Here is a 25,051-nt window from a genome sequence, read left to right as displayed (position 1 = left end):
AGTTCCTTATTGAGAAGGAACACAGCGTGGGGAGGACCATTTTACAACTGTGTTATAAGACATTTGCTGCAAATTGCACACTTTATTTCAACACAGTCTCTGTCTCAATGTGGTTCCACTATGTTTTTCAGGTAACCTGCAAAGATAGCAGAACAAAGAAGCGAGAGAAACTTCTAGAACAAGCATGTCAAAAGGTGAGCAGGCAAATTGATCTGATGTGAAGGTGAGGCGATCCCTCCAATAAAATCAGAGGGCGTGTCTCTGCGTCAGCCTGATGTCTCTGTCAGTTGTGATCTTGTGTCATTGCCCTGATTTAATGCAAAATACAAGTGGCTGTGTGGTGTGTGTCTGCCCAAAGGGTACTGAATATCATGTATTTTAGCAGACGGTTATTAAGATGTCATTGTGAGGCAGCCTACGGTGTGTATAATATATCTCAGATGGCCGGTGGGTATATGACATGCACGTGTTTGTGTCTCAGAGGGGGACAAAGCATCTGTGTTCCGTAGCACCAAAGTGCGGACCAAGCTGAAGGGAGACGCCAGCTGGTTGCAGCGCAGTAATGAAACTCAGGCTGAAACTGAGGAGGAGGTGAAGCCATGGTAAAACCACATGTTTAAATATGGTTCTGTCCATATTATCACCTTACTCACTCACTTGAGTAGACAAAACCAAGTTCCTGTGCGTCCATGCAGGGTAGCAGAAGTAAGGGCCGGCCGTTTGAACGGAGCCCCCATTGAGACCAGTCCAGTGTTGTCACCAGTGGAATCCACTCCTCCACCCACCACATCTGACACTGAAAGGTAAACACAAGTTTCTAATGTCACAGTGTTATCTAGAAACATCCCACAAGACATGACTGTGCTGATAACAAGTCTCTGTTTTGATCTCAGAACACCAACATCAGGATTCCTGATCAGGTAAGATTAGCACTTTCAACTTTCACACATCCAATTTGAAAGTAGAGTTAAAAGCAGTAGTAGTGATTATCTGAAAATGGCCCTGCATGGGGGCTATGTTACATTAAAATAATGTATTTACTCTTTTGTTTTTCTCTCAGAGGCGTTTTCGTCAAACTAGACAAGCCTGTTTCATCCTCAACATCTAATGGCTTAAGGTAAGAGCTTCTCTAACTTCAACAAGCAGAATTGATTAATAGTGTGACTAGAGATGCACTTTGATTGACTATCTGGTTCCCACATTACTGTTATCTGTTTTTCTGTTGTTTGTTTGTTTTACAGTGGAACAACACCATTCACCAAAAAACCTTCAGAGAACTACAAGAAAATGTGAGCGCACAAAAATTCAGATTCCCAGATAACAGCTGGCAGCTGAGTGAGAATGTATTTTAATGAGGTCTGTGTTTGTGCTTCTCTTCCTTAGAGCCCCATACACTGTGAGGACTGCTTCAGAGGTCCAGGAGGGCCATCTTAGCCACGAAGAGCAGGAGAAACGGTAAAAGTCCTGTAAAGAGCACTGTCCAGTTTGAACTCACACTCACAGAAAAGATGTTACATTAACATCATAATGATTCATTTCCCAGTACGGAGGCAGCCAGCAATGTTCTGAAGAGATCTGCAGTCAGGAAACGGTCTTATGTGCTTTCTGCGGCTAAGAAATATGAGTAAGCATGTCTTATGTCACTCTCCTAATGCTGATCTTAAGACTCAACCTGTTTCTGGATTTCTTCTTCATTTTAAAAATTACACTTTTTTTCAACAACACGTGATTATAAATGGTGAGCATGTATGGAGGTATTTATAAAAGCTGTGTGCTGAAAACCTCAGGTCTCAAGAAGAAACACCTGACATCTCATTGGTTAATAGCAGTCCATCATTTGTGGCTAAAAGGTAAATGCTCTATCTAATATCTCTGACCCTGAAGCTTAAAGTAAAAACCTATAACTCCAAGTGTGTGATCAACTCTGCCTGTCTGTTCCCATTCCCTACTCCGTGTGTGTGTGTGTGTGTGTGTGTGTGTGTGTGTGTGTGTGTGTGTGTGTGTGTGTGGTTGTACGTGTGCATGGCTACAAATGTGCAGGGTGGAGATTACTGATGATGATGAGAGTGCTACGACTCCAGCACCTGCCAGCACTCCTCCCCCCTCCCCTGTCGTCCCCGTCACATCTGTCGCCTCCGCCCCTGAGCCCATACCACAGAAAATGTAAGTCCCGAGCCATGTTTCTATTTCCACAACAGCAAGTGATTTCTGTTCTTTCAATTCCATTCATTATCTCTGTGGTTTACAGAGCCGACACCAGTGTTAAGGCAGCTGTTGATGTCGCTGTTCAACAGCCTGTGGTACCGAAGATGGAGGAGGCTGCCCCCAAGCCTGTGAATGAAGACCCTTCTCCAGTGTCTGTTACAGGAAAAAAACAATTTGAAGACATAAAACCAGTGGGTACAAAGGTGGTCACTCCACTTCCTGTCCCAGCCTCCACCGCCCCGGCTTCAACTGTCCCAGCCTCCCCTGCATCGGCTACAACTGTCAAAGCATCTCCTGCCCCGGCTTCAACTGTCCCAACATCCACCACCCCGGCTTCAACTGTCCCAACATCCACCACCCCGGCTTCAACTGTCCCAGTATCCACTGTCCCAGCTTCAACTGTCAAAGCATCCACCGCCCCGGCTTCAACTGTCCCAGCATCTCCTGCCCCGGCTTCCACTGTCAAAGCATCTCCTGCCCCGGCTTCAACTGTCAAAGCATCCCCTACTCTAGCATCACCTGCCCCGGCTTCAACTGTCCCAGTATCCACTGTCCCAGCTTCCACTGTCAAAGCATCACCTGCCCCGGCTTCAACTGTCCCAGTATCCACTGTCCCAGCTTCAACTTTCAAAGCATCCACCGCCCCGGCCTCAACTGTCCCAGCATCCACCGCCCCGGCTTCAACTGTCCCAGCATCCACCGCCCCAGCTTCAACTGTCCCAGTATCCACTGTCCCAGCATCTACTGTCCCGGCTTCAACTCTCAAAACATCCACTGCCCCGGCTTCAACTGTCCCAGCATCGACTGTCCCGGCTTCAACTGTCCCAAGATCCACTGCCCCGGCTTCAACTGTCCCAGCATCCACTGCCCCGGCTTCAACTGTCCCAGCATCTTCTGCCCCGGCTTCAACTGTCCCAGCAGCTACTGCCCTGGCTTCAATTGTCAAAGCATCCCCTACTCCAGTACCCCTGCCCCGACTTCAACTGTCAAAGCATCCACTGTCCCGGCTTCAACTGTCCCAGCATCCACTGCCCCGGCTTCAACTGTCCCAGCATCTTCTGCCCCGGCTTCAACTGTCCCAGCATCTTCTGCCCCGGCTTCAACTGTCCCAGCATCCACTGCCCCGGCTTCAACTGTCCCAGCATCTTCTGCCCCGGCTTCAACTGTCCCAGCATCCACTGCCCCGGCTTCAACTGTCCCAGCATCCACTGCCCCGGCTTCAACTGTCCCAGCATCTTCTGCCCCGGCTTCAACTGTCCCAGCAGCTACTGCCCTGGCTTCAATTGTCAAAGCATCCCCTACTCCAGTACCCCCTGCCCCGACTTCAACTGTCAAAGCATCCACTGTCCCGGCTTCAACTGTCCCAGCATCCACTGCCCCGGCTTCAACTGTCCCAGCATCTTCTGCCCCGGCTTCAACTGTCCCAGCATCTTCTGCCCCGGCTTCAACTGTCCCAGCATCCACTGCCCCGGCTTCAACTGTCCCAGCATCTTCTGCCCCGGCTTCAACTGTCCCAGCATCCACTGCCCCGGCTTCAACTGTCCCAGCATCCACTGCCCCGGCTTCAACTGTCCCAGCATCTTCTGCCCCGGCTTCAACTGTCCCAGCAGCTACTGCCCTGGCTTCAATTGTCAAAGCATCCCCTACTCCAGTACCCCCTGCCCCGACTTCAACTGTCAAAGCATCCACTGTCCCGGCTTCAGCTGTAAAAGCATCCCCTGCCCCAGCTTCAACTGTCCCAGCATCCACTGCCCCAGCTTCAACTGTCCCAGCATCCACTGCTCCGGCTTCAACAGTCCCAGCACCCACTTCCTCAGCTTCAACAGTCCCAGCACCCACTGCCCCGGCTTCAACTGTCAAAGCACCCACTACCCCGGCTTCAAAAGTCCCAGCACCCACTTCCTCAGCTTCAACAGTCCCAGCACCCACTGCCCCAGCTTCAACTGTCCCAGCACCCACTGCCCCAGCTTCAACTGTCCCAGCACCCACCGCCCCGGCTTCAACTGTCAAAGCACCCACTGCCCCAGCTTCAACAGTCCCAGCACCCACTGCCCCAGCTTCAACTGTCCCAGCATCCACTGCTCCGGCTTCAACAGTCCCAGCACCCACCGCCCCGGCTTCAACTGTCAAAGCATCCACTGCCCCAGCTTCAAAAGTCCCAGCACCCACTGCCCCAGCTTCAACTGTCCCAGCATCCACTGCCCCAGCTTCAACTGTCCCAGCATCCACTGCCCCAGCTTCAACTGTCAAAGCATCCACTGTCCCAGCATCCACCACCCCAGCTTCAACAGTCCCAGCACCCACTGCCCCGGCTTCAACTGTCAAAGCATCCACTGTCCCAGCTTCAGCTGTCCCAGCATCCACCACCCCGGCTTCAACTGTCCCAGCATCCACTGCCCCAGCTTCAGCTGTCAAAGTATCCAGTACTCCAGCTTCATCTGTCCCAGCTTCAGCTGTCCCAGCATCCACCACCCCGGCTTCAACTGTCCCAGCATCCACTGCCCCAGCTTCAGCTGTCAAAGTATCCAGTACTCCAGCTTCATCTGTCCCAGCTTCAGCTGTCCCAGCATCCACCACCCCGGCTTCAACTGTCCCAGCATCCACTGCCCCAGCTTCAGCTGTCAAAGTATCCAGTACTCCGGCTTCATCTGTCCCAGCTTCAGCTGTCCCAGCATCCACCACCCCGGCTTCAACTGTCCCAGCACCCACTGCCCCAGCTTCAGCTGTCAAAGTATCCAGTACTCCAGCTTCATCTGTCCCAGCATCCACTGCCCCAGCTTCAACTGTCCCAGCACCCACTGCCCCAGCTTCAACAGTCCCAGCACCCACTGCCCCAGCTTCAACAGTCCCAGCATCCACTGCCCCGGCTTCAACTGTCAAAGCATCCACTGTCCCAGCTTCAGCTGTCCCAGCATCCACTGCCCCAGCTTTGACTGTCTCAACATCCACTGTCCCGGCTTCAACTGTCAAAGCATCCACTGCCCCTGCTTCAAATGTCCCAGCATCTACTGCCCCGGCCAAACCACCACTGGAACCGTCTCCAAAGCAAAGGTCAGATTTACAATCAGTCAGTTCGGGCACCTATTGTAGCATAGTTTCAGTGGTGGAAAGAAATAAAGTACATTTACAGGCTTTAAGTACTTGTACTTTCCTTGAGTTTTACTATTACATGCCATTTTATACTTTTTTTTATACCCCTACATCTCAGGGGAAAATAGTGTTCACATCTAGTAACTTTGTATTTTAAGATATCATATACAAAGAACTTAAATCCAAAATATGGTGCATTGTTAAAGATCAAACTACCAAATTTTTAGGATAACATTTGCTCCACCTTGGCCAAATACAACAGTACGATTCTACTTTTCTTAGACAATGATACATCAGTGATTATGTTTTCCAAATTTAATATATATTAACATAACACTCACAGGGGGCATTTTCTACATTAATCACTTTTTCTTTAAGCATTTTGATACTTAGAGAACATTTTGCTGATAAAGCATCTATAGTGTGTTTGCTGTTTTACACTTGTGATTGAAAGCTAGGTTGGAATATCATGTGTTTCTTCTATTCTTCTATTCTCACAGTTCCAGTGTTGATACACTCACCGCCTTGTCCGACACCCTCATTTCTTTCAGCACAAGTTCAACCAGGTACTGGAAGAAAGACAAAAGCAGCATAAACCAATATGTGTGTTAGTGCCTCCAGCCTCAACAGCATGCCATCTGATAATAATAGTCTATTTCCTCTCCAGCTTTAAGGATGATGAGCCGGTACTAGTTCAGAGGACATGTACAAAACCAAAAACATCATTCATGTCACAGCAGGGTTGGCACGAAAACAGATAATGGCTAGGTGCCACTATGTTCACTTCTAAGTAATCACAAAATAACCCACTTCTCAATTTCAGGTGCCTAAAACCACCTCACACAAGAGAGTGTCCCAAATTAGACTTGATTAAATGTGGTACTTACAATGTAATGTAGAGATGTGTGTGTACATGCCAAAGCAGATGCACTGATTCTTCTTACCGTCAGCAGTGTTGAACAGAAGCCAGCCCCAGTTCTCAGCAACTGTTTACAAATAACAATCTCTCTCCTGACTCTCACTGGTGGGATTGTTCAAAATACATTCTAACCATATTAAGCGTTCCTCACATTAGAAATTCTGTGATTATTATAACCACAAGGTGGCACTGTTGGACCTTTAATGAGTTCCCGCTCCTCCACCTCAACTGTTCTTGCCTGTTCTTGCTCTGAAACCTCCTCTGAATTGTAAATCCCCCCATGTTCATCACCTTCTCCTCTTCCCCTTCCTCTTCTCCTTCTGCCTCTGCAGACCCGAGGAGTCAGCAAAGCCTGTTCCCCCGGCCCAGGACGCTGGAGTCAGGATTTGCTTAGCGGACTAGACAGGTATAGGAAAAGCTTTTTTCCACCCAAGCCCCAAATACAGATTTATGCGAAGAATTATCCTTTCATCAGTACAAAATCAATAGCTCCATTGTCAGTAGCAAGGGGAGGCATTACCTTAACTTACCTTGCCAGAGTTGGATACAGTTTCAAACTCTGCTCTGTGTTTGACTTTTGTGTTTGATGTCTGCACCCTGGATCTCATGGCTAATGATATCTTTGTACAATCAACACAAAGACGCATAGGTGAGAAACAGACAGACTTGTGATGGCCTCCGCTCCCCCATCACTCCCTCCTTGTGTACCATTAATTCTTATCACTACCGATGACGGGGCCAAGCATCTCCCTGCTCCCTGAGGTGCAAGAGTTTTAATGAATCCCATCCACCTCAAGTTTGATCCATAAATCAGGGCTCCTTTACGTCCCGCATTCTATTTTAACCCATGCTCCATGTTAGATAGGAACAAAGTCGCATATTCCTGAGTAATACTACTTTGAAACAGAAAGCCACGTCTTATCTGCAGCGCGACTGGAAATAGAAGAGAATGTTCTGTACTGATTAGTATTGTGGCTTTGTTTTGTCTCCGCCCGCCACAGCACACAGCGAGAGGAAAGGAAACAGACAGAAGAGACAGCCAAGAAAACACAAAGGTAGAGGGAGATGACAGGCTGCTCTTAAACAATTATCTATCTATGCAGGGCTGTTCCTGCTAAGAAATGCATTCTATTCAGATATGCCTTGTAATGATTTATACCAACTCTGCCCGCAACTATGCTGTGTCTCTCTGCCCGTCAGCTCCAGAGAGACACTCACTGTAACCACCAAAACTGTGATCATTACTGGCAAAAGATATTAGACGTGCACACATACACACAGAAGTTGTCTGCTCTGTAGCCTACTATATTCAGATGGTTTTCATGCTTGTTAAATTGTTCAGTGGGCTTCAAGCTTTTCTAATGCACTGGCATTGTAAATAGTGTATGAGAAGAACCACGCTAACCTTTACTTGCCCTCTTTTCTATTCCCATCATGCCATTCATCCGTACCACACTCCTTACCTTTCCTTTTTAATCTTGCCTCCATCCAGGAGCTCACATGTGACAACCAATATCACTGAATCAAGGTAGTTTATTTACTGCCATGTCACATATAGGATAGTGCTTTGCACACTTTGTGTGTTTAAGTATATGCACTATATATGTAATTGTGTTTAAATAATAGTTTACTGACATTGAGTGAGGGAATAACTTTAATTTGCTTAAAAAAACAGTATATGAGATAGATTCTCATTCCAGTTAAATAGACAAATTAAGTTTAATGTGGTTGATTAAATTAATTGTTGAAGAAGATTTTCTTGTTGGTAAAATTAACAATCTGTTTAGCGTTTAATAATTTATGTAGGCTGGAATCAGGGTTCGACGACATGGCATATGCTGATTTTGCCATTCAGCAGCAGAGTAGTCTTTCCATTTGTCATCAAGACATCCAGATTCTGATTTTGATTGAGTTTGGCCCCGGGTTCCTCTGTGTTTCTGTTTACCATTCAAACTGCATTAAATCTTTCCATTATGAGTCAATGTGATCAGAATTCCTCCGACACAAGATGGGCCATGCTGACAATTGAGAGTGAAATCAGTGTGAAATTGTTTTTCAGCTCGGCTGATCCGTTTGATCCATATCCGATAGGGACCACATCCCCTAACAGGTAATCATATTGGTTTGGAGCTGTGACTGTTTTCCAGCCAGCCAGATAGCATCTCAGCATGCATAATTCAGCAGTTTCTGATTATGAGCCACTTTTCTCTATTGCAGCTCCTCTGACCTGCTCAAGCCCCTCTCAGATATTTCCATCAACAGGTACGGAATGGTCATGCAAATTCCCCTTTTTCTCTATTGTAACCTCTGTTTGTTGCCCTGATACCATTACTGTGATGTAGAATATCATAGTTTTTACAACTGCTTCACGTTCATCAACACTGTCTCTGGGCATTATTTTCATTATCATTTATCGATTGTTTAGTGAATGCAATTTTATAAAATAGGAAAGAAAATACAAATATATTCAAATTGTAGTGATATAAAATGGAGAAAAATAGAAAACATTTGAAAAGCTGGAACGTTTGGTATTGTTGCTTGATAAATGACTGAAATAGCTAATCGAGCAGCAGTCATTTGATTAAATCAACAAAAATTTAAATTAAGTAATATTTTCTTTATATTCAGTGTGACAGAGACATGTTCCCTGTGTGCCTGTAATTTCTGTTTTGGGCATTTTATGCCTTTTTATTAGAGAGTTGACAGTAGAGAGATGACAGGCAATGAGGGTGAGAGAGCCGTCAGGGGCAATGGCATGCAACATATGACTCAAACTCGAGACACTGTGTTCATATTCAGTGATTTAAACCCCCAGGCCACCAGGGCACATCATTTTTCTTAAATTCTAATGTTTTTTTTTAATGTTCTTGTTTTCCCTGTTTTGTGTGTTTAATAGTATGAGCAGTAATGCGTTGGACTCCCTTGCAGACAACGTCATCCCTATCAACACTGACAGGACAAGGTATTAAAACTGAGTCTAGTGCATAATTGTGTTCCGAATCTTTGAGTGAGACATAGAGGGGAAGGGCAGACTGTGGACCTAATCTCTCAAACCGCACACATTACAGTTGTTTGATGTGCTCGATCTTTCATAACTTCCACATCGTCTTTCTCTCCACTTTGGCTATTCAGCCTCAGCACTCAGAGGTCATGGGCACGCACATGGGAAACCAGCACACCTCAGCAGACTAACACAGAAGAGAGGTGATGACACACTTTGATTCACTCTTAACACTTCCACGTAATGTGGTCCACTGTGGTTTTATTCATCTTCATGCATCCCACCCATGTCCATTATGTGCTAAAAGCCTTTCAATGTATGTCCCCCCTCAGCCAAGAACCCGAAGCAGGAGGCCAAGCTGAAGATGAAAAGACGCTGGTCATGTTTGAGAGAAAGTAAGTCATCTTTTTTATGAAAAGCTTGGGTGTCCATATCTGCTCCTTTTATTCCCGTAACCTCCTTCCCTTTCACTACGGTGAAGTAACTAGGCTTTTGCAGCATCTATTCATTGAGCCAGAAATCATTGTGCACTGGTGCTGATGAAAATAGGTCAGATATATATTTGTTACAACTTTTCCTCACAACTGCCGTAAACAGCCCCCCCCACCCTTTTTTTTTTACTTTAAAAAAAATACAGTGTGAATTTGTCATCCTCCTTGCACGCATCCAAGCTACTATGTCATGTCTATGTTTGTGCTCCAGATCAACTGAGAATGACTCCCCATGGGACAGGTGGACATCCCCCACTCTCTATACTATCAGTACAACTACAGGAGAGGAAGAGGAGGAAGAGGAAGAAGAGGAAAGGTATATCCACTGTTGTTGGGCTCATTATATGCATAATAAACCACTTTATTTTTCTCAATTGTAGCAGGATGTGATTATAGCACCTTAAAATGCAGTGCCTGTCAACCATTTAATTGAAAGCAAGCTGAAACTTCCTTTCGGCTTAGTCTGAGAATATTCAACTTTTGTTGCTTTTCCACCTGTACTGCCAGACCTATTACAATACAGGAATGTCCTCTATTTTGTAGCCCCGAGGATACGCAGACCCAGATAGTCACAACCGTCACCACTATCAGGTTGGGAAAAAACCTTTGAAATTCTTAAAACTCACATCTTCTGATCAAAAACTGGGGAGATTAATAGGAACTGAGAGAATGAGACACATGTAGGTGATGTTTATGATTACAAAGCACGGGAGGAGGGCTCAGAATGAGGCAATGCTGCAGTACAATAGAAAACAGACCACACCTGGTCAATAAACCCAGACCCCTCTGGAGCTGTGATTCACAAAGATCTGCTTCATACACTTATAAAAAACGCAGCATTCTTGTTCACTGGACGCCATCCGGGTTATTGACTGCTACAGCCTACAGTAGAAGTCTAATACAGCTTTCTTTACTTTCCAGGGAGATACACAGTGAGCCAGAGCCCGCTATGGATCGGTAAGTTTATGATCTTGTTCACGTCAGACACAGCATAATGCAAGAATACTTTCTCCAGAGTGTTATTTTCTGCTATTCGGTCTGTTGATTTTCTTACTTTTGTAAAGACACTCTCCTTTAAACCGGAGCTTTTTGTCTTTTATGAATCTGGCACTGTATGGAAATGAAATGTACCTGTTATTCTATGAGTTGAATCCAAGTTTAATTTAATGAAATGTATTTAAAATTAAGCACACACCATTTCATATTTAGTTCATCTGGGCTTGTTTTAGACTTTCACCTGCCAGATCTGCTTTTGTCTCTGTGTTAGGAACACAGCCGTCTTGGTTAGGGGGTAAGAAATGTAGTCCAAATCCTGTGCGAAAGCCGCTGTATCCGCTTAATACTGCAATCTGGATCTAACATTACCTGTAGCTCCTGAATGTTGCCTGGCTAAAGAGGCTCCTGACTCTAACTCTATTACTGAAGTTAAATGACAAGATCTGCTCTCCCATTGTCTTTCAATTTGCCCTCATTTCCTTCTCTCTAATTATCAGTCTCCAGATGTCAGATTAATGATGTGTATTAGAGACGTCCTTTTGTCAAATCACAGCCCGTTAAACAGCACGCCATTAACAAGCGATGGCAGAAAATGATTATCTCCTGAGTTAAATTTGACAGATGTAGGGTCCTTCTGTATAACCCATCACACTACTGTCATCAGTGAGTGAAAGATGAGACTAACCCTGCTGCACTCTGTCTCTAGTTATGAAACCTATTCCAGGAGCGTGACAGAAGATGTCCAAACACCAGAACCTGATACTAAAAAGTGAGGGATTTTACTAGACATTAAAATTAAAGTGACAGCTCATATCTATCTTAACTGTGCAAATTAACTCACTCTTTCCTTCCTCTGCCTCTGCTAAAGAGGGTTTGTGTTTGTGAAGGAGTATGTCAATGCAACAGAGCTGTCCTTGTATAATGCCAGAGACACAATCAATAGGTAGGACCAATATGTTATTTACACAATCAAATAACAATATTGATTAAAACACACTGCTCTCATGATGACTTACTAACTGCTCTTTTTTCCATAGTGGGTCAGATTATTTGACATCAAGCTCTGCCAGTTACTCTTACAGCAGCCCCTCCACTTACACCAGGTAATAACACAATTCTCTAAACCTGTATTAAATAAGCTGGGAACCTGAGCCCTTTCTCCCCAGACACTTCAGTTGCCTCCATCTCTTGTTCTTTCAATGACTGCATTTCTCTTCAACTCCTTTCAATGTGTACACTTCAACTAACATTTCCAACTCTGCAAGGTCAATTACTTCCACCGGTGAAACACATATGCTTAAACTGTGCTTACAGTTCAGCTGATATCATTCAGTTTGTACACTTCCGCTAATTTCTTTCAGGGCTTCAACTGACACTTCCAGCTCAACACATCACTTACACAAGAGTGACACTTCAACTTCTTTCAGTATTTTAACTATTTCAAAATGTTTTAACTGCAAGTTTTAGGCACGTACATATTCTTCAGAAAATTGTGTCTTTTCTAGTTGCTCTTGTTTCCATAATGGGTCGGATTATTTGACATTAAGTTCTGTTAATTACTCTTTCAGCAGCTGCTGGGAATTGTGTTGTCACTCCTGGTGACAACACAATTCCCTAAACCTGTTTTAAACCAGCTATGAGCTTGAGCCCTTTCTCCCCTGCCTTGTTATTCCCACTCCTGACAAAACTAGATATGTGTAAGCAGTAGGGCAGAAATTCCACCAAACCTGCTCATTAGGAGGCTAAGCAGGGACATCAAAGGATTATTTATCATTAAGTTCCCCCTGCGCTGGACAGAAAGGGTAACAGGTTATTTTACCAGACAGAGCTGTGGTTGTATGAGAGCTGCTTGAGTCAGTGGCCAAACTAACCTGTCTCAATCGCTCTGTCTCCCCAGTGGCTCTCTGTCATCCGCCTGTACATACTGTGGAAAGCCAGTAGGCAGTGATGCCAAGATCTCCATCCAGCACCTCAATATCAACTGCCACCCTGCCTGCTTCAAGGTAATTCATCTGTCTGCTCAGATACAGTTCTGCTGAAGATACAGTTTTGTTTTTATTGGACTATAAATTGTTGGGTATATTCACATGTCCTTGAAGGGACTGACCTGGGTAAAATGAGCTTTTGTTCCCCTTAAAAAATAGTTTGACCTTTTGGTAAATATGTCACTTTTTTTGCAAATAGTTGAGGCCCTTTCAGAAAAAACATGATTTGAGCTGCGCTGTCTCGTTCCAAGTTCAACCTAGTGGAACTTTGGGCACGAGATCACCAAGCTGCGCTGTTGTGGCCTGTTGCAAGCCATTGGAAATACTGTGTTTCAAAGCACAGTGGTGATGTTGTTGCGTCTAAAAGAGCCTTTAGATGAGAAGATTGATACAACTCTCAAGCCATGAACTGATTAGCTAAGTGTAAAGACAAGAAACAGGGGTAAAGAGCTAGCCTTGCTCTCTCTATAGTTCAAGAATCCTCCTACTTAAGTAAAAAAGTAAAAACTACCAGAGTATTTCTTGGCCAAGAGGAGTCACTCCTCCACTAAGGAACCAGGCAACCATTGGTGACTCCAGGAAAAACTGCTGTTTTTACAGTGTGTTTTGATACAGATTAAACAAACTAGAGATGGCACATTAATTAGTGAGTTTCAGATATATTGATGGGTGGATTTTTCTTTCTTAACTTTAGACACAGCTAATTTCTAGAGCCAGTAGCTGTTAAACCATTTCCTGTCTTCATGATAAGCTAACTTGGTGCAGGCTGTAGCTTTATATTTGACAGACAGAAGAGAGAGAGTGGTATCAATCTTCTTATGTAAGTATTGGCAAAATTGCCAATATGTAGCCTATATTTCCCAAATGATCAAGCTATTCCTTTCATATAGTAACTTACATTAATTGCTTTTTTAAATGAGTCTTCAAATCCAAATTATATTTAGCTATTGCATATTGCAAGTCAATGTATCAAAGGTTTAACCAGGTAATTGTGTTTTCAAACAATTTTGTATACTGTGATGAGGATAAAAACACTGCTCTTCACTGTATTTCTCATAATTACATTTTCTAATGACATTCTCCCAATTTTTCAGTGTGACATGTGTAGTAAGCCAATGGGAGACCTTCTCTACAGTATGTTCCTACATAGTGGAAAAGTCCACTGCGAGAGCTGCTACTCCAAAGCCTTGGACTGATTATCGAAGCTCTTCAGCAGCCTCTTATCCTCGTCCCCTTCCCTTCACGTTCATTTGCATATAAAGTGAGAACTGGTCTTTCGCAAAGTTTGAACTCCGGAGTGTGTTTAGGGTCATCAAAGAGGCAGTTATAGTGACCAATATCATTGCTTAATGTTGATTCTTACATAAGGTTAAATTTCTAATTTCTCAAATATGTTGTACAAGCTTGTGTTGTTTTTTTCCTGGTGGTGAAAGCTGTATCTGCTTGAAATAGTAAATTATGAAGGATATGTCTGTAATATATATATATATATGTATGAACAGACTAATACAGGCAAGTGGGGTTTTGGCAAGAATAATTATGCAAAAAAATTACTATGTTAGAAAATGTTTACTTATTTTGCTCTTCTTGATACAAAAGAGTGTTCACATGTGATGTTTTGTTAAGAAAATAAAAAGATTTATATGATCCTGGTATAAATATGTGATACAAAGCCATTGCGCTAATAGCCACAATACTGTCATGGGGTCTCAAGCAGTTACATGTTTTAGAAAACCATTATTCAAAAAGTATTGCACATCAACATGACGTTAGCATCATGTAACAGACAACAGTTAGACAATATTATAAAGCATCTGCCACAGAAATTCATAAGATAAGCTGTTCCTGAGAACTACTTTGCAAATGCAGTGGAGATTTCCCACAGGGGAGTTACATTTGCCACATTCTCCACTCCTTGGTGAAATAATATTTTCCTTGCATAGTCAGTTACAGCAGCTGTGTACATAAATGTGACTTTAGCTAATAACCATCAGCTACCTGCTGAGTAACTGTAAAGAAGCTAATGCAGTTCATTGGCTACTGTCTTGATGGTCTTCACACACAGTTAGGCAGAGCTCCCTTGGCACAGAGGACAAGTCTTTGGCTCTGCCCCAGTCCAATAAAAATCCACATCCCATGAGAATGTGCCTCTGGAACAACTGCACTGCATGCAGTTAACATTAACAATGCAAAGTGGAAGTATGGGCAATGATGGCACCTCAGTTAAAGTAATAAAGCGACTTAAAAATATTAATATATAGCACACTAAAAAAGGACACAAGTATCATGTCATCTGAATACAATGTCAAACTCTGAACTACACTGCTCATGAGAGTAAAGGAGGTTTGGCTCAGGTGCAATAATATGAGTAATTTCTGCTTATTTCCCTCATTTGAACAGAAGGGATGCATAATATGGGACACCCCTGTAATCCTGGATGTGCACCACATATTTGTTTCTAGGCCTGTGTCAGTGTTTTCCTCTGGCTCTGCTCACAGCAATGTTTTGGATGTGCTTCCACAGCAGCGAAGGGTCTGACTCGTTATGTCTTATCAGAGATTCCAGCCCCTCTGCTTGGTCCAGGCTCTGCCAGTAATCCTGAGGCCATATTTGCAGCCATCTGCGGACAGATATACAAACAGATTAGACTCATCACAGAGGATATTTTAATTAGACCATTAAAATAGACTGATTTCTCTCCCCTTGGTACATTGTTATTCACATTAAAGTACTGAAAAGTACAAGGATTTCACACCTGGCACAGTGAATCATTTAAGACAAACTCACCCATCATCTGCTGGTAAGTCTTGGACATCTCCGTACCCTGGGCTGGGCAGGGGGCACCCCATGTGAGAGTTATTGGCCATTTTAGGCTGAGGAGGTTGGTTCTTCTCAGGGTCTTTCCTATAGGCTCGTTCTGCTGCCAGCCGTGCATTTTCCTGGTCACACACGTAACATTCAAATCCATTCAGGTAGTTTGGTTTACTCATGTCATTAACCCCCCACTCACGGGTCTCCAGATCCTTCAGCAAATGAGCGTTAGTAATGTGGTTGGGGTTCTTGAACTCTAAATATTTTGCATATTCATCATCATTCTCATCAAGATGTTTGAGGAATTCAGCGAGAGCTTTCGGTGAGGCGAAGTTATCTATGATGATTGCAGAGTGGTCGTTGGGCATCCAGTCTGCCACCACAGAGGAGCCTCGATAGACGGGCACACAGCCCTGATGGAGAGGCCGCCACAGCTTCTCTGTCATGTAATCCGGACACAGGCCGTTCTCCAGTGCCAGGTGAAACTTGTAGCGTGCGACAAAATTCATAAATTTGGGATCTTCGCCGGTAGCTGTGGCCGTGTCCTCCAGATGTTCAGGTAGAGGTTTGTTGTTCAAGCATTTCCCGTAGGAGTCCACCTACAGAGGGAGAAAATAATGTGTGAGAAAGATGGGGGCACACTTAGGGAACATTTGGGAGATTATTAATATGACACTGGCATAAAACTTTTATTTTTCATAAAACCCTGATACATTTCAGCTCCCGATGGGAATTCACAAACATCACACTGAGGGCTTTATTTAAAAAGCATTTACAGAGGTGTTACCGTGTTACTTCACACTGCACGCGTGAAGATGAATAATTTTGACCAACTGACCTGTATGCAAGAGGAAACGTGGAAGACTCTACCCTACAGTACACTACATCTTCATAGTATGTGAGCCAACTGATATTTATTGTAAAGAATGGCTATTGGACGCTCCAAAATTGAGGAGACAAGTGAAAATGGTATTCAACAGCAAGCAGAAACGTGCCCTGATATCTGTGCAGAACAGGAGCTGACGTTTATTTCATACAGCAATGCTACAGCATGTGGATTGTGGAAGTACAATTCCACCTCAGCTCTAATACCGGGGAAATTGCACCTCACTAAGCACACATCTAGTTTAAAGGAGCCTTAATAAATCAGGCAGTAAACTGGAAACCGCTAAACTCATATAGCATGCATCTTTGTGAAAGAACATCCCAGTACTGTACCTGAATGTACTTCATGAGCTCCTGGACATATCTGTTTCTGTCTGACGGTACATCGCAGTGGGACTGCATGTAGAGCACAGGAGCCAGGCCTTCCCTCCTCAGCCGGTTCTTCTCCTCCAGGGACACCACCACAGGCATCAGCAAGTAGTCCAGAGAGGGTAGCCACTGCAGGGTCAGGGGATAGTCTGACTCCCTGCGAAACGTGGCAGTGTAGTTGAACAGCCTGATTCCTGGTCCATGGGAGAGGGCATAGTTATTCATGGGTGACTCTTCATGGAACAGTGCCCAGGTTTGGTGGGGAAGACGAGGGAGCGGCGCCTCATATGCCCTGAAGTCTGTTCCATAAAAGATGATGGATGCTGTCCGTTTGTACAGCTGGACCTTGATCAAGATCAAACTCAAGATTACTTGCGGAACAATTGCAGATTATAATTATTATTAATGTGAGCATGCTGCTGTCCCTCTGTCTCAGCCAGGGGGGGTTCAATAAAACGATTTATGAGGTTACATTTCGCTGGTACCTTGCGGTTGCTCGTGACCAGGCAGGAGGACGTGGCACAGTCAATGCGTTCAGTGTCACCAGGAAAATGCGGGAATAGTCCTCCACTCCACCAGAGGAGAATGGGCAGCTCCTTGTTCCTGCGGCGGTCACTGTTGCCAGGTCCTCTGTATGAACTGATGGAGGCAAACTCCATCTCTGATAGCGCACTCTGGGGCTGAAAGGCTCCGCGGTCCACTGCATCCAAGGCCTCCAGGGCAAGCTGATCGTCTGGAAAGGACGCAAAGGAGACCCAGACCCAGCACAGGACTCCAAACAGCCCCAGACACGCACAGGGAACCAGCCTGCCTCTACCTGCCATCTATAAAGGTTGAAAGGAACAGACACAAACACATTTCAAAGACCTGCATTACTCGAACACAAGCAGGGCACAATTCTAAAGGACAAACCAATTCACTTTCTTATTTGTCTAATCCAGACGTGATTCTTCGGTCTCGTCACGACCTGTTTTGCTGCTCATAACCCAAATAAAAGCGGGATGCAGTTATTTCTCCTTGCAACTAACTTCGCTGAACAAACATTTGCAATTGACTGTAACATTTCAATCATACGTGTCAGTGGTTTCTGAGCATGCACCAGTAGCGAAACATTTACACTATGTCCTACCATCATCACTGCAGCCAACACATGAAGATGCGTTTTCTTGACGCTTCAAAGCTAAAGTATGTAGTTGTCCTCCGCACTACAAGCCTGTTCTCATGAACAGATGCTGTTCGATGACAACCAACAGTGAAGAGGGAATAAACAAAAAGCATCTTCTTCTTTTGATTAGATTGGCAGTTGGCAACCAGCGTTTAGGAGCATTACTGCCACCTACCGGACTTAGCTTAGCTTTCGCCACAACTGTTGCTATTTTCTTCCTCGTTTCCATATAGCCCCTGCACTCAACCAGCACATGTTGAATTGTCTCTAAACTATTACATTTTGCACAGTGTCAAGTTGGGTGTTTACCTATTTTATGAAGTGAGTGGTTAAGCTCTGTGTGCGCTATCCTTAGACGGGTAATGACTGTCTCTGTCTTCCGGTAAGCACCCAGCTTTATTTCGACCAACATGATTCTGTATACTGTAAAGATGTCTTCCAGTTTCATTTAGTTTTTGCTCTTTAATAACTGTTTTACCTACTTTTATTCTACGGTTCTGTTTTTTCTTCTTCTTTGGGTCCAAGCTGCACACCGCCACCTACAGCACCGGAGTGCACATTGCTCTACTAAACGTCTGTGATTCAGTGTGCAGTTTGTAAAAATCCAACGCAAAATTTATTTGGTAGCAAAATATTACAACATAATTTACTAGAGCTTAATGCAATGCACTTAGGGTGGGTACATAAAACACAAGATGCTTAGAATAAAGACACTATAACCAACACTTCATACAAAACCTAAAAAGAACAAAAATCGAAATGAGTCTTAAGCCAGAATAACTTTGAAATGTACTGTCCTACACAAATACATTTACACTACCAGTAGATTCACATCCGCAGAAGTAAATGTAAGAAGCCTCTAATAAAAAGTCTCCATGTTATTCCTTCATTTGGTTTTCCTTATTGCATTTCACTAAATAATGCAAACAATATTTTTCTTCAAATGAAAGAATGTTGTTCTCCTATGTAATGGAAAATAATAAAAAACTATTAATATTTTTATTACAAGGTGCGTAGAAAGGCTTTGTAGTGCTGCTTTCATAAACGAATATTTTAACTGTATGCCTGTGCCGTTACCATGAAAAAGGTACAAGACTACAATTACAAAGTTGCCCTCTGCTTTAAAAATTGGTGTATATATATCATTATAATGGAGCAAAAGATACAACAGTTTCCTCTTAAATGTCGTGAAGTAGAATTATAAAGTAATCAAAAGAAGTACACCTCACAGACACTTTGTTGTCATATGTGGTCTTTAGGACCTCGGTTTGCCTGTGCAGCGTGCACGTGCAGGTCCTCGATGGGGGCGCGCGCACGTCACGACACTCAATCTCATTGAGATGTAACGGAGCAGGGCAGAGCAAGCAATATAAACTACAAGGAACAGGGTGAGTGAAAATTCACGTTTGTTCTTTTTATATTAGATGAATTCAATAATAGATATACCACCCCACTGCAACACGCGTTCTTTTGTTGCTTACAGCGCTTTTAAAAATTGTTTTGAGTCGCATGCACAGAGGCTAGTTAGCCGAGGACCAGGATTGAATGTCAACAAGCCATCACTCTAGCCGGCTAGCAGGCTAGTTGGCTGGGAGGCTTGCTAAGCGCTACACAGTATAACAGTTCATTTGTTTGTTGCAAGTCTGTCACCTGTTTTCGGTTCCTAGTTCAGTTCTGCTCTGAGGCACGTTATGACGTTATGAACGAGTTTCACATCGACGCAGCAGTTCAGTCAGAGTTGAAAGTTAGCTGCCAGCGACAGCTGACAACAAGCTGGTACATGTTTGTGGTCTGCGTATGTGAAGTGGTCGTTTTCAGAGTCAGCTCATGACCCTCGCCCCTGTTTTTGTGGGGTAGCGTAACACTCCTACACTTCACCTGTTATATATGTGATAAAAATAATTCTGTGTTGTTTTTTGTGTTGATGTTTATGTCCTGGCATGTATGGCTGTCAAGCATACTTCATGTGTAGGTTATTATGAGTCAGTATAACCGTGTCTTGTAGGAAACAAAAAGGCCGTAGTCAGAGACCTCTCGGCCCTTCACCCCTGTCACCGTGTCCCTGAAACTAGTCAACCATTACACACATTCATATGGCTGGCGTTCATTGTCAGAAAGGTTCATTTGAGTTTGTGTCCAAATGTTGCTAAAACAGCAGTCTTTTCCTCTTGTTATCTACACTGTTTTATCAGTATAGACTGGTTTGGGTATTGAATTTTCACAGAAGTCAATCTATTTTATGTCCTATTTCCCAATAGTATTTTTTGTTTCCCTTTTTATTGTGTAGTAAGTATCTGTTTTTGCGTTTCTTCCTCTTTATAGGTTCAATTGACCCTGGTCTGCCTCCAGGTGTGGAGGCCCATAAACCAGCGAGGAGGAAACATGATGAGCGGGAAGAGCCTGCTGCTGAAGGTGATCCTGCTGGGGGACGGTGGAGTGGGCAAGTCCTCCCTAATGAACCGCTATGTCACAGACCGCTTTGACTCCCAGTCCTTTCACACCATCGGCGTGGAGTTCCTCAACCGCGACCTGGAGGTGGATGGGCGCCTGGTCACTCTTCAGATCTGGGACACAGCAGGCCAGGAGCGCTTTAAGTCCCTGCGCACGCCTTTCTACCGAGGCGCAGACTGCTGCCTGCTCACATTTGCTGTGAACGACCTGCAGAGCTTCCAGAACCTCGGCTGCTGGAAGAAGGAGTTCATGTTCTACTCGGATGTGAAAGACCCTGAGAGGTTCCCTTTTGTGGTGCTAGGCAATAAGTTAGATATGGAGCAGAGGCAGGTGGGGGAGGACGAAGCACGGGCCTGGTGTGAAGAGAATGGCTGCTGCCCTTACTTTGAGACCAGTGCTAAAGACGACACTAATGTCACAGCTGCATTTGAGGCAGCTGTCAGGGAGGTTCTGGCTGCTGAGGACCAGATTGACCATGCATTACTGGGTAGTACTATTGATCTGCATGGCAACCGCAAAACCTCTCGTGCGTCTTGCTGCTGATTGGTCAGGTGCAGATACACGAAATCCACCTTGTGTAAATCTCTCTGGCTGAAACTTGCCTGGGGGCAGTTTTGCGAGCCAGTCAGATATTGTTTATGGTACACATACTGTAGGTACAAGCTAATGAGCACAGTATTCCCTAAAGATAATGTGGAGAAGATACAGCTGCTCTGCGGAGTGCAGTGTCAAGGATTCAGCTCGTATCTAGATTGTTGAATTGAACCTCTAACCAGGTTAAAGGCACACTGTAACAGACACACTGATCCTTTGTACTCTGTCTGCTTTCAGTAGTGTTGCACAAAACATGTTTACCCAGCTTCAGCTTTGTCTGTCTATGCAGGACTTAGTTTAATTGAAATAATTAATAATTTTAGTTAATACAGTTGACAAGAGAATATACCAATCCTCTCTTGAAGAGCACATTCTACCATTGGTACAGCAACATACAGTCAACAGTCCGTCCATGAGCTGATGTTCCTGGGTTATTAGAGGGACTTTGAGTACAACATCACATTTTCGTATTATTAGATCTTGTTATCAGCAGAAAAATGGAGAACCAGTGTATTTTCTGGACACTGAAAGTATCTGTGAGCGACAGTGTTCCCAAATCTGGCAGATCTTGTGCTTGGGAACTCTCAACATCAGCATGATGACCAATATAATTTGAGGTACGAGGAAGTGAAATGATTGCTGCGCTCAACAGGAAGATGGGTCTTGTTTTTGTTCAGTGGGATGGGAAGTGTGAGCTTTAGTTTTGCAGCTCTGACTGTAAGCATCGGGTACAAGCTGCTGTGGTGCTCTTATTCATTTGACTATTATATCTATTACCACTGCACTGCCGGAGGTGTCAGTTACACAAGTTGGGCATTATTATTAATCATCATAATTATTATTATTTGGATCATTTTTATTTCCCGTGATTTATGTACATGGGTCTGCTTATGAAGTAAGGATTAGTGTTTCCCAAAGTTCAAAAATAATACTGCTTTTGCTGCTGTTGTTGATAAACTGGTGTTTATTTTTCTGTGAAGCACATTTTCTTCCTCTGACATTTATTTATTTTTATTTTTTTACAGACGGGTGATATTTACATTAGGCTTCAGTGTTTGATCAAGGGCTGATTGTAGTAGGAGGTTTTAATTATTATAATTAACAATCTTTTTTTTCTTATAATTATGGCATGTTTGTAATCCTGTGTCTGCCTTGTTGATGGCGTGGCAGGCCTCAACATTCCAGTCCTTTTCGCTTTGCTTATTCTGAAGGTCTCCTGCGCTTTATCGATATATTACATGCGTCTTGTGCTGTCAGTCTGGTCATTCGAGGTCTCAGTGCAATGTGAAGCAGCCTGAGCACAAGGATAAGGCCGTTACCACTAATGTGTGTACATCACCTCTCCTGTCCATTCATTCAGTATTCTGACAATTTACGATGTTTACTTTTTTCAGCTGGACGGTACTGTACTTTTATTTTCAACATTTTTGCATACGAGCTTACTCACGCTTGTTGTTTGTCTGTATGGGTCAAGAAAAGGTCAGATTATATAATGCTTCAAACTGAGTTTAACTTCAGTATTTTGATTGCTGCTGGAATAGTATATTATATGTAGGCTACTCAAACAACCATACCTTTTGCATAAATAAGACAAAATGTTTTCATCTTCTAAATGCACAAAGTCACTATTATTCTCCTTATAGTCCATGTTCTCATACCCTTTTCCTGTTGGAGGTAGTGTGTATTCTCTCAGCGTGAGATCACATTATTTGCCTTTCGAGTCAAAGATTGCATCATATTTCAGTGTGCGTGCAGGCTAATGGTGAACGTTCCAGGAGCTTCACTGTGAAAGTGAACCAAATCCAATCAGGTAGTCATATTTACTTATTGCACAGTTATTTGGTTTAATGTTGGCTTATTATAATGATCTTGTTCATATGATTACTGTTAAAGTTTTGATAAGGTGTGTTGAATACTGGTACTCACAGCTTATGAGAGAAACTTTATGAACTGTGAACTGAGTAGGGCATTTTAACAAAATCAAGCTGGTAGCCTACGTTAATTGAAAGCAAAACTGGGGGCTTTTAGCTTATTTTTCTTATTCCTTCCTGTTCCTTTTCAGATAATCTAGCCTATCACAGTGTTTACCTGAAATCTAACTTACCTGAGAGTCAGTGGGTACTTTTAAACTGTTGTGCTCATGTTGCTGTCTTATATCACTGCATCGCAGTTTGTCAATATTTTTAATGTTGCTGTAATTTATGAATGTAAAATCTAATTTCTTTTGGCTGTCCATATTAATGGCTTATGTAAAGGGCATTCATTTTATAACAACGTACAAAATGACACTTAACGTCTGTTTCAGCCTCAGCACTCAACCCCTGAGTGTGATTTAAGCTGGTTGAAAAAATAGACTGCTCATCTTGATGATGTGTTGATCTATTGAACAATTCCCCTTACGCCTCTTTTTTGCACTACGGAGGAGAAGACTGGTTGTGCCAGCATGCTGGCAAAGTGGCGCATACTCGCCATTGCTTGGCTTCAAATAAAACATGCAACATACCAAATGGAGACACTAACTTGTCTGTGGTTTTTGTGCTCATGCCTTGAAAATTCATTGAAGTATGTGGCTTTAAAAAAATGACAAAAGCTCTTACAACTATTATTAAAACAAAATAGGTCACTCTAATGAGTATACTTCAGCTCTCAACCATTATGCAGTAATTTTTACATCAAGAAAAGAGCCCTAATATTTGCAGTATTAAGATCATGAGTAAAACACAGGTCTTGAAATTTTAGCCCAAAATGGACCTTATTTGAATTTCATCACACAACACCTTGAATTTAATTGAATGACCAAGTGTGTGGGAATCTGAGAGACAGTGAACACTGTTTATTTCCCTTTCATTAAAAAAGGATATCAAGCATGCACCGCATACTGTGAAAACAGACCTAGGCAGGAAATAAAATGTTTTTCCATCAAGTTTGCCTTTCAAACTACATAGTTTTTTAAAATCTCTGACTTTAGGAAATATACAGAAAGTATAGATTCGACAGACATTTGTCAAATGCAGACCATAGGAAATAAGCACAACATCTTGAACTGTTGTGGCTCAGTTTAAAAAAAGACTGCATTGGTACCATTTCATAACTTGAGATGTAACACAATAGCCTATATTTTAATGAAAAAATACTGAAGGGAATCAATTTAACAAAAAAAATTGTTACACTTCACAAAAGTGTCATTTTGATGACCAGCTAAATAGTGATGGCCATCATGGAAAGCTCCTGCAGCAAAACTAGAGGTGCTGTCAGGTGTCTGTGTTGTCAGGGTACGGAGAGCACAGCATCCCTCCACTGTCTCTGCAGTCTCCCGTACAGGTCAGAGCTTCTCCTCATTTGCCCTGTGTCTCAGCTTCCTCAGGTAGACCTGGTTCACAGCCAAGTGCAGGGAACAGTGCACCTGTGAACACAAGAGGAGAGAATACAAAACACCTTACAAAACACCTTGGCCCCTAGATGTGGCAGGAAGCCAAGGATGGAGCGCCAGTTAAACACTGTGACACTGCATTTTCACAGACTACAAACAAAGTCTTTTCAGAGGCACTCTGCACAAATACTTCAAAAGAACAGTTTTATTAACAATTTTACCAACACAAAAAAATAATCATCAAACAGCAAGCGGGCCACTTGACAAATCACCACTCACAGCTGGGTAAAGCTTCAACCAAACAGAACAATATTTATTACGTTGCAAAAGGTTGTTAGTAATACCCAATTTGTAAAGTAGTAGTGAAGTCAGCTACAGTAAGTAAAATGATGTATACAATAACTACAACAAAATTCCTAAAGAATTAGAGACCAAACAAAGCTGTCCTAACTCTATAAAAAGTACCTCAGTCATGCGTTAACAGCAGGGGGGACTCAATGAGTTTTAGGTCAACTAATGAGTTCACTCGATAAGTTAGCACCTAGTGCTTTTGCCATCTCAAAATTATGAGAGAATTAGACCTTTCTAGATCAGAACTAAATAAGCATGTCCTTTGTCAGAAAGAAACATCAAAATCTTAAAAATTTCAGTCCCCGCACTCTGAATTTCATTGCCATTATTTGGAGGGAGGTGGGGTCTTGCAGCAGCATGTGGATGGG

At 43.3% G+C, this 25,051-nt stretch overlaps 3 protein-coding genes across 4 annotated transcripts; 2 read left to right on the top strand and 1 right to left on the bottom strand.

Moving 5' to 3' along the window:
* The first annotated feature begins 184 nt into the window (after positions 1-184).
* Positions 185-14,334, top strand: LOC119919303 (flocculation protein FLO11-like). The gene is made up of 26 exons (XM_038739716.1): positions 185-194; positions 482-602; positions 696-803; positions 894-920; positions 1,061-1,117; positions 1,242-1,289; positions 1,384-1,455; positions 2,041-2,163; positions 2,249-2,356; positions 2,434-5,256; positions 5,796-5,861; positions 6,547-6,615; positions 7,216-7,269; positions 8,274-8,324; positions 8,432-8,476; positions 9,111-9,176; positions 9,347-9,418; positions 9,548-9,610; positions 9,918-10,022; positions 10,250-10,297; positions 10,628-10,663; positions 11,409-11,471; positions 11,571-11,645; positions 11,740-11,805; positions 12,600-12,705; positions 13,782-14,334. The coding sequence occupies exons 1-26, from the start codon at positions 185-187 to the stop codon at positions 13,881-13,883; spliced, it is 4,584 nt and encodes a 1,527-aa protein (XP_038595644.1). The 3' UTR covers positions 13,884-14,334.
* On the bottom strand, positions 14,242-19,698 carry LOC119919304 (alpha-(1,3)-fucosyltransferase 11). 2 transcript variants are annotated; one of them, XM_038739718.1, is made up of 5 exons: positions 19,568-19,698; positions 17,238-17,576; positions 16,717-17,097; positions 15,475-16,097; positions 14,242-15,307 (listed from the first exon to the last, which is right to left on the bottom strand). In XM_038739718.1, exons 2-5 carry the CDS (start codon positions 17,574-17,576, stop codon positions 15,157-15,159), a joined length of 1,494 nt encoding a protein of 497 aa, XP_038595646.1. In that variant the 5' UTR covers positions 19,568-19,698; the 3' UTR covers positions 14,242-15,156. The 2 variants fall into 2 exon arrangements, with proteins under 2 accessions (XP_038595646.1, XP_038595645.1); XM_038739717.1 differs by lacking the exon at positions 19,568-19,698 and adding an exon at positions 17,882-18,042.
* Positions 19,216-23,475, top strand: LOC119919305 (ras-related protein Rab-9B-like). The gene is made up of 2 exons (XM_038739720.1): positions 19,216-19,305; positions 20,240-23,475. Exon 2 carries the CDS (start codon positions 20,300-20,302, stop codon positions 20,909-20,911), a length of 612 nt encoding a protein of 203 aa, XP_038595648.1. The 5' UTR covers positions 19,216-19,305; positions 20,240-20,299; the 3' UTR covers positions 20,912-23,475.
* Positions 23,476-25,051: the final 1,576 nt, after the last annotated feature.

Source organism: Micropterus salmoides, unplaced genomic scaffold (genome assembly GCF_014851395.1).
Source record: "Micropterus salmoides isolate LMB-PRFRI ecotype aquatic unplaced genomic scaffold, ASM1485139v1 Ms_hic_scaffold_2655, whole genome shotgun sequence".
NCBI classification, from domain to species: Eukaryota; Metazoa; Chordata; class Actinopteri; order Centrarchiformes; family Centrarchidae; genus Micropterus; species Micropterus salmoides.
This window is presented reverse-complemented; position numbering and strand designations above follow the sequence as displayed.

Coding starts and splice junctions, on each gene's coding strand:
- LOC119919305 (XM_038739720.1), top strand. CDS start 20,300: ATGATGAGCGGGAAGAGCCTGCTGCTGAAGGTGATCCTGCTGGGGGAC.
- LOC119919303 (XM_038739716.1), top strand. Junction 804..893: donor ACCACATCTGACACTGAAAG/GTAAACACAAGT, acceptor TTTTGATCTCAG/AACACCAACATCAGGATTCC. Junction 6,616..7,215: donor AGGATTTGCTTAGCGGACTA/GACAGGTATAGG, acceptor CGCCCGCCACAG/CACACAGCGAGAGGAAAGGA.
- LOC119919304 (XM_038739717.1), bottom strand. Junction 17,098..17,237: donor TGGTCACGAGCAACCGCAAG/GTACCAGCGAAA, acceptor ATCTTGATCAAG/GTCCAGCTGTACAAACGGAC. Junction 15,308..15,474: donor GACTTACCAGCAGATGATGG/GTGAGTTTGTCT, acceptor ATCTGTCCGCAG/ATGGCTGCAAATATGGCCTC.